Source organism: Lepidochelys kempii, chromosome 21 (genome assembly GCF_965140285.1).
Source record: "Lepidochelys kempii isolate rLepKem1 chromosome 21, rLepKem1.hap1, whole genome shotgun sequence".
Classification (NCBI taxonomy): domain Eukaryota; kingdom Metazoa; phylum Chordata; order Testudines; family Cheloniidae; genus Lepidochelys; species Lepidochelys kempii.
Genome location: NC_136400.1, coordinates 17,937,970 through 17,951,829, shown reverse-complemented (window position 1 = coordinate 17,951,829; position 13,860 = coordinate 17,937,970). Strand labels below are relative to the sequence as shown.

Here is a 13,860-nt window from a genome sequence, read left to right as displayed (position 1 = left end):
CTAGCTGGGGGTCCGCCAGAGCATAACGGCCGGGGGGGCTGCCGGGATAGCTGACCAGCAGTCAACCCCAAGGCTGCCAAACAGCTGACCAGCAACCAGCCTCTGGCCTGCTGGTGCAGCAGCTGGGGTTGGGTCAGCCCCCCTGGGAATGGAGCAGCAGCGGTCAGTGGCTGGAGCAGATTCAAGCCCCAACAGTGCTCTGTTTGTTCACCACCACGCCCCAGGGTATTTTTAGTAAAAGTCAGGAACAGGTTGCAGGCTTCCGTGAACTGTTTATTGCCTGCGACCTGTCCCTGACTTATACCCGTGACAGAATCTTAACCTTAAACATGGGACACAGGTATTATAAGTGAGATTAATGCCGGCAGCAATTTACAAGCATTCCATAAAGTCTAAACACTAAACACGTTTTCATAACCCTAATTCTTACTTTACAAATACTAACAGACAGGGGAGCCAGACTGGTTTCTAGCTATGCATTTGTCAATGCTAGGGGCCTGGCATGAGATGGCACCTGGCTTGCGAGCATCACAGTCCTGGTCCCATTCTCCACTCATCTATATAATAAGATTCCAGGATTGTCACTCTGACATCTAGAGTGTCTGCTGAGTACGTGTGAAGCAATGGAAACAGCTCCAGGCCTGGTTGAGGCCTTTTTTTTGTTGAGAATATCACCAGATTCGCAGTCTCTTACCATCCAGTTTTAAAGTTCTCAGCCATATTCCTCATGATTTTGCGAATTACATCTCAGCAGAGACCAAGGGATGAATGGGCCCATGGGCGGCAGGTGAACCCCAGGCTCAGGGAGGCTAGCCCCCAGTCCAGCCCACCCTACCCCTTCTGCCCAAGGGCCCACCCTTCCTGCTGGAGGACAGAGCCCCCCTACCACCCTCACGGTTGCCAGCTCCCTCCCACAGTCCCGGGCTGCCCACAGACCTGGAGTGCCAGGTGGTTGGGCGGGCGGTGCGGCCCCCCACCCCCAGCATGCTGGGCAGGTGGCAGGGCGCTCCTCCTCCAGCCCCGGAGCACTGGGCAGGAGGGCGGGTGGCATGGCCCCTCCGCAGCCCCGGAATGCCCCCCTGCAGCAGAGCCCCCCACAACACAGCACTGGGAAGCAGGAAGGGGCCTTGGGGCAGAGCGTGGGCAGGGCCATGCAAGACTGTCTGGGGAGGCTTAGCCTTCCCCGCCCTTCAAAACCTACTCCTGAGGGCATTCTGTGCCAAAAAAAAATTCTTCACACAATATTTTAAAATTCTGCAAATTTTATTTGTCAAATAAATGTAGAGGCTCCAGCATGGCATTGGGGAGCACAGGCCACTGGCCGCACAGAGGTGGAAGATCACTGTGCAGCTCTGTGCTGAACTCAGCAGTGAGGCTGCACCCAACCCTGACACAGTGCAAGGGCCGGGCCTGGCCCAGAAACACCCCAGGGCCCTGCTCCTCCGTGTGGGCAGGCAGGCTCAGCAAGGCATAATCCAAGTATGGAGGGGCTTAGTGTGGGGGGATCCAGGTGTGGGGTGAAAGAATTCTGTGTTGGGGATCCGGCTGCAGAGTGGATTTGGATACACAGGGGCTTGTTCGGGGTGGTGGTTCTGGATGTAATGGTAATGGGACTCTGCAGGGGGGTGAAGGTGGTTGGAGTTCAGCGGGGAGGTCTGGAAATCGAGGGGATAGAGCTTGGCACGTGGTTCTGGGTGTAGGGAGCTCAGTGAGGGGTCCAGATGCTGGGGAAGTAGATGGGGATCCAGGTGCAGCTGGTTGGGGCTTGGTGGGGTGGGGATCCGGGTGAGGGTGGCTCATTGGGGTGGTTCAGGTGCAGGGGGAGTGGGGCTCATCGGGGGGATTCCGAGTGTCTGGGGGTGAGGCTTGGTGGGAGGGTGTGGACATGAGGGGGGCTAGATGCACAGGGGTTGGGCAGATGCGGGTGCAGCTCCCTGTATAGGGATCCCTCCTCGTGCAGCTCAGGAGCGATGGGTGCAGGAAGTGGGTGGGGGGTGTGTGGAGTTTACAGAGTTTCCTGCAGCCAGGGAAGAAATCTGGGGGTGGGTCTGACCCAGCCCCAGATGCCATGCAGGGGAAGAGGAAGTCCCATCCTAGCCGGGACTAGCAGCTGAGCCTGGCGCAGGGAAGGAGCCACCAGCCAGGTCTTCCCCAGTCCTGCCTCCTGCCCTACTGTGATTTACTTCTCTGCTGGCTGCCCTGGGCACCCAAAACATACTGCTGGGGAGGGTTGCATGACCGCTTTTGTGGCTTCCCTCTGCTTCCCCATCAGAAAGTCATTTTTCTATAGGGAAGCAAAGAAATCTGCAGGGGACATAAATTCTGTGCATGTGCAGTGGCACAGAATTCCCTCAGGAGTAAATACCCTCTGCCCATGAGTGGGCCCTAGAGACTGTGAGTCCCTCTCCTACCCCCACAACTCGATGGAGGGACATTCGCAGGGAGTGGGGGCGCCTACTGTGCTCCTTCTGTACTTGTTCTGTGACTCTATCTCTGGGGCTGCCAGCCCAGCACTACTCCCTGCACTGTGGTCACTGTACAATGTTGGGCTGGAAGGATGAACTATCTTTGCTCTTTGCAGATAGTGAGTTTTGGGGGGTGTACATGGTCCCTGTAGCATCAGAAGCAGGTTCCTGGGGCTCTCAGCAGAGAGGTTCACTCAGGATGTGGGTGTCCAGCCCAGCAGAGCTTGGGATGTCACAAGGAGAGGGCCCCACTGCTCAGGGGAGAACACGTACTTTTGAAAGTCCCACAGGGGGTTTGGAGCAGTCACCTCCTTCTCTGGATGCCTGGCCGATCTGGTGGTGAAGCGTGAGTCTTTGGTGTTTGCAAGGGAGCTTGACTGTCTCAGGGAGCTGTTTGATGCAGAGTCTCTTGCAATGGTAGTGTCTGGGGTGGCCTGGTGGGATCTCTCTGTGGGGGAGTCTGGAAGTTTGTCAGAGGGCTGGGTTTTTCGGAGGCTCTGAGGTGCTTTGGGGTCTGGCTTGGAGAAAGCCTGCTGGAGGTGTCTCAAAAGGGGATGGGGAGGGGGTATTCACTGCAGAGTGGTGCTGCAACTCTGGGGCTTGAAGCACAAACCTTGTCTTTGTTGCACAGGCCAGGAGATCCCATTGTCCAGCTACCCAGCTCAGCCGCCATGCACCTACCCTGTGGATCCCAAAGCTGGAGCTGCACCCCCCCAGCCAGGCTATGCCCCCATGGCCATGTATCCGCCTACTGCCCCAGCTGCACAGTATCCGATGTACCCAGCAGGCCTCCCACTGTACAACCCAACAGGTAAGAGCAGCAGGAACCAGAACACTGCTTGAAGCTCTCTTCTTTACAGAGCTGTGTCCCTCCAAAACTAGGAGCCCTGGGGTCTCCTCCAACACCAGTTGCTTAGGGGACAATCTGTATCCTCTGCCCTGAGATCCAGTATTCACAATCACATTCTCAGAAGGGCTCAGCACCCAGCAGGTTCCATAGGGAGTGGGGGTTCATTGTTCTCTGGGTTGGGAGGGAAGGGGGTGTTTGTATACATTGAGATGGAATAAAGGGTCCCAAAGTGTCAAAGGCGTTAACATGATCCTGTCACCATCCAACTTTACCCAGTGCTTACCGAGGCCCAGGGCTTGGTAGGTAGAGACCTCGGCCTGCTCAGTCCCACCATAACACATTTCTTAACCCTTTAGTAAAGAGACAGAACAGAAGGGAAACCAGTGAAAGGGTTGTGTTGTAACAACCTCTTTCATTCCCTGTCCCTTTAGCTGGAGAGTCTTGAAAGGAAAAAACCCCTTGTCTGACTCTGACAGTCTTTTAGATGGTATCAGAGTGGGTAGTAACCCTCTGTTTGGATCAAAGAGAAGTTACTGGGCTGGAGCAGTCGCTGCTGCGGCTGTTAGTCTGATCCCGCGTGCCTAGCGGATGAACCAAGACAAACACAGAGAAGTGGGGAAAGAACAGAACAGCCAGGAGAGGAAACGCAACTTCTGTCTCTGGGGTTGACTCTCAATTGCTACGACAGTGCTGGAAAACCCAGGCCCAGCACATGGTCTGATCAGCCACTCTGGCTACCTCTACACAAACACTGCAATTACACACCTATGGCTGGCCTGTGCAGCTGACTGGGCTCGCGGTTAAGGGGCTGTTTAATTGTGGCATAGACATTCAGGCTTAGGCTGCAGCCCGAGCCCTGGGACCCTCCCATCTCACAGGGTCCTAGAGTCTGGGTTCCAGCCTGAGCCCGAACGTCTGTACTGCAGTTACAACCCCTCAGCCTGAGCTCCTTGAGCCTGAGCCAGTACTGGCTTCATCTGGGCCCCCCTCTCTGGCCTGGTCTGGTCAGGACATCTCTCAAGGTTAGGCAGAAGAAGATCCGGGGTCCCTGGAGATGGTGGGGGTGGCAGCTGTGACCCTTCCCCATCTCCTGTTTTTCAGTCCACAAGTGTTGCAGAAGGCAGCTTCCCCTGAAAATCCCTTTTTGAGGACCCCAAAAGGGGTGATGGGTGGAATAGCACAGCCCCTCAGTATTTTATTTATGAATTCGGCCTGGTGTCCAACATACCGATTGTGGTTAATTGATTTCCAGTCCCACCCTTCTCGTGTTTACCAGGTATGTTCTTAACACAGTCCTTTTTATATTGGAAGCCCCTTTTGTTTGGATTAATTCTGTCTTCGGTCTCGCCTCTGTACCTTTTCCCATCTGCATATGTTGTTATCAGTTCTTGGGACAGTTTATGAGCCTTCACTCATGTTTTACAGCTGAGTTTACAATTAGGGTAAATGTGTAGGCCCAGTTATCGCAACGGGCGGGGGGGTCTCCATTGTTCCCCATTTTGGGAGGGCAGGGGAGGGAGTCTGTGTGGTTCCCGATGTGGGAGGAGGGGTCTGCGTCTTTCCCCACGTGGGGAGGGGGGCTCTGTGTCATTCCCCATGGCGCTTGCGTGCTGTGGCAAGCCTTGCCCCATGTGCCCATGTTCTCACCAGGGGCTCTCTGGCAGTGCTGTCACTTGCATGCTCTTTCCCATTCCTGCTCCCTGGGGCCTGAATTCACCCCTCACCCTGTGAGCTCTACTCACCCAGGGCTGAGCTGGAGCCCCACTCTTCAGAGCTCATCTGCTTGCCCTTGTGTGGAGGCAGCAGCCCCAGGGGGCTTGTCTGTGGGTATCTGATGGCACCAGGTCCATCCAGTGGTGAGCTGGAGCTGGTTCGCACTGGTTCACGTGAACCGGTTGTTAAATTTTGAAGCTGGTTCAGAACCGGTTGTTAAAGGGCTGGGCAAACTCTGGCCCACAGGCCACATCTGGCCTGCAGGACTGTCCTGTCCAGCCTGCCTGAGCTCCCGGCTGGGGAGGCTCCCCTGGCTGAGAATCCCTTTTTACTCACCCAGCGGCGCTCCGGGTCTTCGGCGGCACTTTGGCGACAGGTCCCTCAGTGCCGCCGAAGACCCGGAGCGAGTGAAGGAACCGGTTCTTCAGATTTTGGCAGAGGGAGAGTGCACTGTGGGCTGGCTTGTAGAACAGTGACAGCCTGTGTGTTCAATGGGCATGGGATGCCAATCGCTCATGAATCCCTGCAACAGACCCAGAATTGATGGCCCTTGCATACCGAGGGGAGCTGGGCTAGAGCCCCTGCCTTAAGCCCCAGAATGCATGAGCTTGCCCTTAGCTGGCCTTAGCAGCAGCAGTGTATTGGCTGGGTGTCCTGCAGCCTCCCCACTCACATTATCCCCAAACCCCCGGGGCTGGGGCATGTGGGAGCCTTCTCACCCCGGCACTTGCTGCACTTGGTTCTGCTGAATGACACTCTGCATCTCTTTCCTCCACAGCACCTCTACCCTATCTCCCCCCACAGCCCACCTACCCTGGAGCCTGAGGAGACCCCAGAGAGACTGCAGAGTCAGCGCCTTGTGCCCTGGACTGTGAGCTTATGAGCCCCTGCTGTGGGCTTATCTGCTGCATTGTGACTCCTGTGAACCTAGGACACCCCGTGCCTAGTCTCAGACTAGCCATTGCCATCTTCTCCCTCAGGAAAGCAGTGCAGCACATCCCTGCCCTCTCCTGCCTGCTTCACTGAGGGAGTATGCCGATTAGGGTCCCCCTGTGGTCTCCTGGGCATGCCAAATGGGTCCCCCCAGGGTGTGCTAAATGGGGTCCCCCTGCAATCCCCTGGGCATGATAAGTGGGTCTTTCCAGGGTGTACTAAATGGGGTATCCCCACAGTCACCAGGGCATGCCAAGTGGGTCCCCCTGCAGTCCCCTGGGCATGCCAAGTGGGCTACCCCAGGATGTTCCAAGTGGGGTACCCCAGGATGTTCCAAGTGGGGTACCCCAGGATGTGCCAAGTGGGGTCCCCCTGCAGTCCCTGGGCCATTTCCGAGGGTCACAGCTCTGTCTCGCCTTAGTGAGGGAGGCTGCGTTCTGAGGGACCAGAATACACGGCATGAGCACAAAGGAAGCTCTTGTGCAGCCAGACACTGGCTCCTTTGTGGGGCGAGTTCCCTCTGCTGAAGCCGCCTTTGCGAAGGCTCCACCTGAGCTCGGCACTCACAGGCACCAGGATCTCAATAGCCCAATTGTGAGGGGGAGCAGAGCACTGTTGCTGTGATCCTGGTGTGACCATGGGCCCTTTGTCCGCCTGGCAGAGGCCAGCCCTTCCCAAGGAGCAGGTTAGCCTGCAAATGATTGCCATGGAACCAAGGTCTGGGGGGCTCCTGGGCAGCACCTCCTGTGGCATGGCGCAATTTCTCCAAATCTAGCATGAGGGCCCTGTCCATGTGCAGCTGCAGCAGGACAGGTGCGAGCCGCAGGCACAGGGGCAGGGCAGGGTGCCACTTGTCAGGCACCCACAGTCCTGTTGCTCAATGGTGCCTGGTACAGCTCTTTGCTCCCAGTGGGCTCCCTCCCCAAGGAGAAACCTCACATTAGGAGCTGCCATTGCAGCCTGCATAGGGCTGGGCATAGCACACTAACAGCGGATGGCCCCGCACTGCACTTGGGTATCCAGGACAAGTTGCCAAACCCAGTAGGGCTCCTCTCATGGCCCCTGGATGGCAGGAGGCTCCTGTTTCCATCCGGCCTCTGGCCAGAATCACGCAGCTCAGCCCCACAAAGCAAGTGCGACTATTGCTCTCACAGGTGAGCTGCAGCCCCCATGCTATCGCATCCTCTGTTCATTGGCCAAGGGGGCCACCCCTAGCAGCATGCTTCCCACAGGGAGCAGTGGCAAGGTTAGGAGCTCAGTGAGTCCAGGTGGCTGGGGAGCTTACACTCAAGCTTCACAGGAGTCCCCCAGATCTGGAGTGGGAATTTCCCCGGAGAAACACCATCTCCCCACCACTGATCAGCGGTGCCCTTCCTGACCCTCAGACTAGAGATGCCCCCCACCCCCATGCACACAGCAGGGCAGAGAGAAACTCTCCGCCTCCTCCCCAGGAGGCCAGGTTGGCTTCCCAGCCTGTCTCTTCCTCTCCTGCTTTCCCTGCTCCTCTACAAGTGGCTAAACCTGTGACTGACCCTTCCCCAGGCGCATTGGGGTCCCTGGAAATGGGTAACAGAGATCAGTTCTCACCTTGTCTGTAGTCCTAGGGCACTGACTCTGGGGTCCCTGCCCAGCTGGCCAGGGTCATTGGGGGTCATTGGTCCTCCCAGTTCACTTCAGTACAGTATTTGAGGCTGTTTACTGCCCTTTCCCTGGGGGAGACATGAGGGGCCCTAGGACAGTTGGGCAGCCTGGGGCCACGGCTAGGTCACTGGGAAGCTAGGTGCGCAGGATTTGATCACTGGTCCGGCCTGTCCTGCATTAGCTCCTGCTCTGCTAAGTCAGACCTGCTGGCCCCTCTGGCCTGTGCCCTGCCACCTCAGACCCAGCCTATCTAGGCTGCTGGCTCACCTCTGTCAACAGCTGATACTTGGTGCGTCAGAGGAAAGCCCCCTGGCCAATTGTGCGGTGCTGCCCTGGGGATTTCCCCTCCCTGACCCCTGATTTTGCTTTTCCCCAAGAAGCAGGAGTAAGGCTTGGAGGCACGAGGTGAGCTGCCTCATCACCCTATGTGTGGTGGCCCCCAGCTCCAGGCCTGCACCCCCTCCTGCTGCACTGTCATAGCTGGAATGACAAGTGTGTGCACGAAAATCCTGATTAAACCTGTGCGTAGGTAAACGCCTTCTGTGTTCTGGGACTTAAAGGGTGCAGAGTGAGGCCTGGCCGGGGCAGGGACCATATTCAGCCTGGCTTTGGGTGCCATCAAACATCCCAGGCACTGAGCAAGGAGCAGGGAGACCCTTGGCCTTCAGGGCCCTCTGGCTGAGGGGAAGAGGCTGCACTATGGGGTGTGACCACAGCTTAGCTGGAAGTGTGAGTTTCCTTTACATAGTCCCTGACAACAAGCCCCCAGGGGGACACAGTCGGTGTCTCTTCCCTCAGCTGCTCAGGAGGCAAATCCCAGTGTGAGCATCCCAAACAGGCAGAATGCTCCTACACCTGCCTCCCTGTGCACCCCAGCCCAGGGCGTCCCCTCAGCGGAGCTAGGCACGGTACATCAGGGAGTCACCTCTCCTTGGCTCCCCTGTGGTGTGAGTGTGTGGGAGTGCTGTCAGGTTCTGGCAGAGTCAGCCAAGCTCCTGTCCTGCTGTCCCTGGGCCTCCAAGCTGGGCAGGAAAGCCCTCTTTCCTCCTCCCGTAGCAATGGGGTTGATTCAAACATTTGAGGTTAGTCGTCTCAGGGAGCCCATTGTCTTGTTAACACAGTTACCTTGGGGGCACAGCAGGACCCCACTGATGGGAGACAACATGGTGCGGACAGGACACCACAGCACACTAGGGTTCTATTTCCAGCTCTGCCATTGCCTTGTTGTATGACCTTGAGCAAATCTCTATGCCTCTGTTTCCCCATCCCCGTTTGTCTTGTCTGTTGAGATTGTAAGCTCTTTGGGGCAGGCCCTGCCTCTCACGATAAGAACATAAGAAAGGCCAGACTGGGTCAGACCAAAGGTCCATCTAGCCCAGTGTCCTGTCTGCCGACAGTGGCCAATGCCAGGTGCCCCAGAGGGAATGAACAGAACAGGCAATCATCAAGTGACCCATCCCATCGCCCATTCCCAGCTTCTGGCAAACTGAGGCTAGAGACGCCATCCCTGCCCATCCTGGCTCATAGCCATCGATGGACCGATCCTCCGTGAACTGTGAACCATGTGTCTGTGCAGCACCTGGCACTCTCCAGGGCTCCAGGGGCTACTGACAGATAATAACCCTAGTAGCCACTTCTGTGAAAGCAAAAAAACCACTTTGTGCTGAATTTGGCAGATGTGTGTGGGGCTGATACCTGTCTGCCATGTGCCCCCCATGTCTCACACGCTCCCAGGCGCCAGAGGCAGCAGCATCGAGCTGGCTGGGTGCGTGTGTCTGGGCAACTACCCTCTGGGGAATGGGCTCACATCTGCATCGCTGCCCCCTGCTGGGACAGGACCGACTTGCTCAACATGCATCGCCACAAGCTGACCCCCTACAGTTGGATGAAATGTAGGCCAGCAGTGATGGCATGTTTTCTGACCTCCTGCATAACGTGGACCACCGAATTTCACCCAGGAACTCCTGCAGTGAGACTCTGTCTTGTGGAAGAGCTAGCAGTGGTTCCTCAACTGCACTGATTCTTAAAGATTGTTGTGAAGTGAATGGATGCCACATGGAGTTCACATCCCAGTTAGGGAGTCACTGAGCTAGAGCAGTTCTGTTAGACCAGTGCTTCTCCAACTTTTCTGCTGGTGACCCCTTTCACGTACAAGCCTCCGAGTGCGACCCCCCTTATAAATTAAATATACTTTTAAAATATATTTAGCACCATTATAAATGCTGGAGGCAAAGCGGGCTTTGGGGTAGAGGCTGACCGCTCACAACCCCCCATGTAATAACCTTGCAACCCCCGGAGGGGTCCCAACCCCCAGTTTGAGAACCCCTGTGTTAGAAAGACACCCACACCCAGGTGAGGAGAATCCACTACAGCACTAGGTGAGTTGTTCCAAAGACTAATTGCTCTCACTGTTAATACGTGTGCCGCCTTTCCAGCTTCACCTTCCAGCCACTGGCTCTTGGGGCTTTGTGTGCTGGGTTGACCAGCGCTCCAGTGTCAGAAATCTCCCCATGCTGGCACTTACAGAAAGCAATCAAGTCACCTCTTAAACTTCTCTTCAATAAACTAAATAGATCAAGCTCTAATTGTGATGCATGTTTTCCAGACCTGGAATTGTCTTTGGAGCTCTTTGCTGATCCCTTTCCAATTTGTCAACATCCTTTTTGAAGGGTGAATGCAGTAAGGTCTCCCCATCACGGTACTGAGACACACCTTCCCACTCCTGCTCGGTATGCCCATGGACGAAAGCCCCAAGTCATGTGATTCCTTTTAGCCACAGCATTGCTCTGGCGGGTCTGGGTGCTCATAGTCTGCTGGTTTCCACCGTGACCCTTAAGCCCTTTGAATTTGTCTAACTTCAGCTTCCAGCCACTTAAGCTTGTGCTGCTTTTGCCCTCTATATTAAAGAGCCCTCTATCATCAGAATTCTATGGCCCACGTTGGACTGGGATCAACGAAGCCATAGGTAGGTGTCTAGGCTCCCTATGCAATCAATGGGGAGAGCTAGGTGCCTTAGGGTATATCTACACTGCAGTTAGACATCCATGGCTGGCCCCTACCAGCTACCTCAGGCTTGCCGGGCTGAGCTAAGGGGCTGTGTAATTGCAGAGCAGATGTTGTGGGACCCCCACCTCTCAGGGTCCTGGAGCCCGGGCCCCAGCCCAAGCCTGAATGCCTACATCACAATGAAAGAGCCCCTTTGCCTGAGGCAGCTGGCAGGGGCCAGTCACGAGTGTCTAACTGTAGTGTAGACATACCCTTAGAATGCCATGCACACAAGCCAGCACACTGGCCGCCTACGCTAGCCCCCAGGCGATCTGAGGATAAGGGGTGTGCTAAGCACCGCCCCTTCTGGGAGTTTGGCACCTGAGTCCAGGCTGCAGGGAGGCATGTAGCTGTGCCAGTGATTCTCGGCCAGGAACCAAGGATGCCAGAACGGGGGGGCCAGGGCAAGCAACTGGGGGGACGGGGCGGAGAAGAGCGAGTGGTGGGCAGGGCCTTCGGGGGGAAGAGGCGGAATGATGGCAGGAAGAGGCAGAGTGTGGGGGGAGTCTTGGCGGGGAGAGCCAGAGTATGTGCGGGAAAAGGCGGAGGCCAAGCGGGAGCGGGGCCTTAGGGCAGAGCATGAGTGGACCATGGGTGCAGGGCCACGGTCCAGCTGCCAGTGGCCCCCCACTTCTAGGGAGCTTCCAGTGCTCCTGCCAGGAACCCTCTGCTGAAGCCAGGCGTTTATCATGGGAATGTGCCAAGTGCCTGCCTCACATAGAATCATAGAATATCAGAGTTGGAAGGGACCCCTGGAGGTCCAACCCCCTGCCCAGAGCAGGACCAATCCGAACTAAATCATCCCAGCCAGGGGTTTGTCAAGCCTGACCTTAAAAACTTCTAAGGAAGGAGATTCTACCACCTCCCTAGGTAACACATTCCAGTGCTTCACCACCCTCCTAGTGAAAAAGTTTTTCCTAATATCCAACCTAAATCTCCCCCACTGCAACTTGAGACCTTTACTCTTTGTCCTGTCATCTGCTATCATTGAGAATAGTCTAGATCCATCCTCTTTGGATCCACTTTTCAGGTAGTTAAAAGCAGCTATCAAATCCCCCCTCATTCTTCTCTTCCGTAGACTAAACAATCCCAGTTCCCTCAGCCTCTCCTCATAAGTCATGTGTTCCAGACCCCTAATTATTTTTGTTGCCCTTTGCTGGACTCTCTTCAATTTCTCCACATCCTTCTTGTAGTGTGGGGCCCAAAACTGGACACAGTACACCAGATGAGGCCTCACCAATGTCGAATAGAGGGGAACGATCACGTCCCTCGATCTGCTGGCAATGCCCCTACATATACATCCCAAAATACCATTGGCCTTCTTGGCAACAAGGGCACACTGTTGACTCATATCCAGCTTCTTGTCCACTGTCACCCCTAGGTCCTTCTCTGCAGAACTGCTGCCTAGCCATTCGGTCCCTAGTCTGTTACAGTGCATTGGATTCTTCCGTCCTAAGTGCAGGACTCTGCACTTGTCCTTGTTGAACCTCATCAGATTTCTTTTGGCCCAATCCTCCAATTTGTCTAGGTCCCTCTGTATCCTATCCCTGCCCTCCAGCATATCTACCACTCCTCCCAGTTTAGTGTCATCCGCAAACTTGCTGAGGGTGCAATCCACACCATCCTCCAGTCATTAATGAAGATATTGAACAAAACCGGCCCTAGGACCGACCCTTTGGACACTCCGCTAGATACCGGCTGCCAACTAGAAATGGATCCATTGATCACTACCCATTGAGCCCGACAATCTAGCGAACTTTCTACCCACCTTGTAGTGCATCCATCCAGCCCATACTTCTTTAACTTGCTGACAAGAATACTGTGGGAGACCGTGTCAAAAGCTTTGCTAAAGTCGAGGAATAACATGCCCACTGCTTTCCCTTCATCCACAGAAGCAGTTATCTCCTCATAGAGGGCAATTAGGTTAGTCAGGCATTACTTTCCCCTGGTGAATCCATGCTGACTGTTCCTGATCACTTTCCTCTCGTCTAAGTGCTTCAGAATTGATTCCTTGAGGATATGCTCCATGATTTTTTCGGGGACTGAGGTGAGGCTGACCGGCCTGTAGTTCACAGGATCCTCTTTCTTCCTTTTTTAAAGATTGGCACTACATTAGCCTTTTTCCAGTCTTCCGGGACTTCCCCCGATCGCCATGAGTTTTCAAAGATAATGGCCAATGGCTCTGCAATCACATCCGCCAATTCCTTTAGCACTCTCGGATGCAACGCATCCTGCCCCATGGATTTGTGCACGTCCAGTTTTTCTAAATAGTCCCGAACCACTTCTTTCTTCACAGAGGGCAGGTCACCTCCTCCCCATGCTGTGCTGCCCAGTGCAGTAATCTGGGAGCTGACCTTGTTCGTGAAGACAGAGACAAAAAAAGCATTGAGTACATTAGCTTTTTCCACATCCTCTGTCACTAGGTTGCCTCCCTCATTCAGTAAGGGGCCCACACTTTCCTTGGCTTTCTTCTTGTTGCCAACATACCTGAAGAAACCCTTCTTGTTACTCTTAACATCCCTCGCTAGCTGCAACTCCAGGTGTGATTTAGCCTTCCTGATTTCATTCCTACATGCCTGAGCAATATTTATATACTCATCCCTGGTCATTTGTCCAATCTTCCACTTTTTGTAAGCCTCTTTTTTGTGTTTAAGATCAGCAAGGATTTCACTGTTAAGCCAAGCTGGTCGCCTGCCATATTTACTATTCTTTCTACACATTGGGATGGTTTGTCCCTGTAACCACAATAAGGATTCTTTAAAATACAGCCAGCTCTCCTGGACTCCTTTCCCCCTCATGTTATTCTCCCAGGAGATCCTGCCCATCAGTTCCCGGAGGGAGTCAAAATCTGCTTTTCTGAAGTCCAGGGTCCGTATTCTGCTGCTTTCCTTTCTTCCTTGTGTCAGGATCCTGAACCCGACCATCTCATGGTCACTGCCTCCCAGGTTCCCATCCACTTTTGCTTCCCCTACTAATTCTTCCCGGTTTGTGAGCAGCAGGTCAAGAAGAGCTCTGCCCCTAGTTGGCTCCTCCAGCACTTGCACCAGGAAATTGTCCCCTACACTTTCCAAAAACTTCCTGGATTGTCTGTGCACCGCTATATTGCTCTCCCAGCAGATATCAGGATGACTGAAGTCACCCATGAGAACCAGGGTGTGTGATCTAGTAGCTTCTGCGACTTGCCGGAAGAATGCCTCGTCCACCTCATCCCCC

At 54.8% G+C, this 13,860-nt stretch overlaps 1 protein-coding gene across 1 annotated transcript in view; it reads left to right on the top strand.

Moving 5' to 3' along the window:
* Nucleotides 1-10,199, top strand: part of SHISA4 (shisa family member 4) — a 50,205-nt gene extending 40,006 nt beyond the window's left edge. Inside the window, exons 4-5 of the mRNA XM_073319504.2 lie at nt 3,097-3,276; nt 5,807-10,199. Coding sequence (XP_073175605.1) covers nt 3,097-3,276; nt 5,807-5,853 — 227 coding nt within the window. The 3' untranslated portion in view covers nt 5,854-10,199. The remainder of the gene's footprint in view (nt 1-3,096; nt 3,277-5,806) is intronic.
* The last annotated feature ends 3,661 nt before the right edge of the window (nt 10,200-13,860 follow it).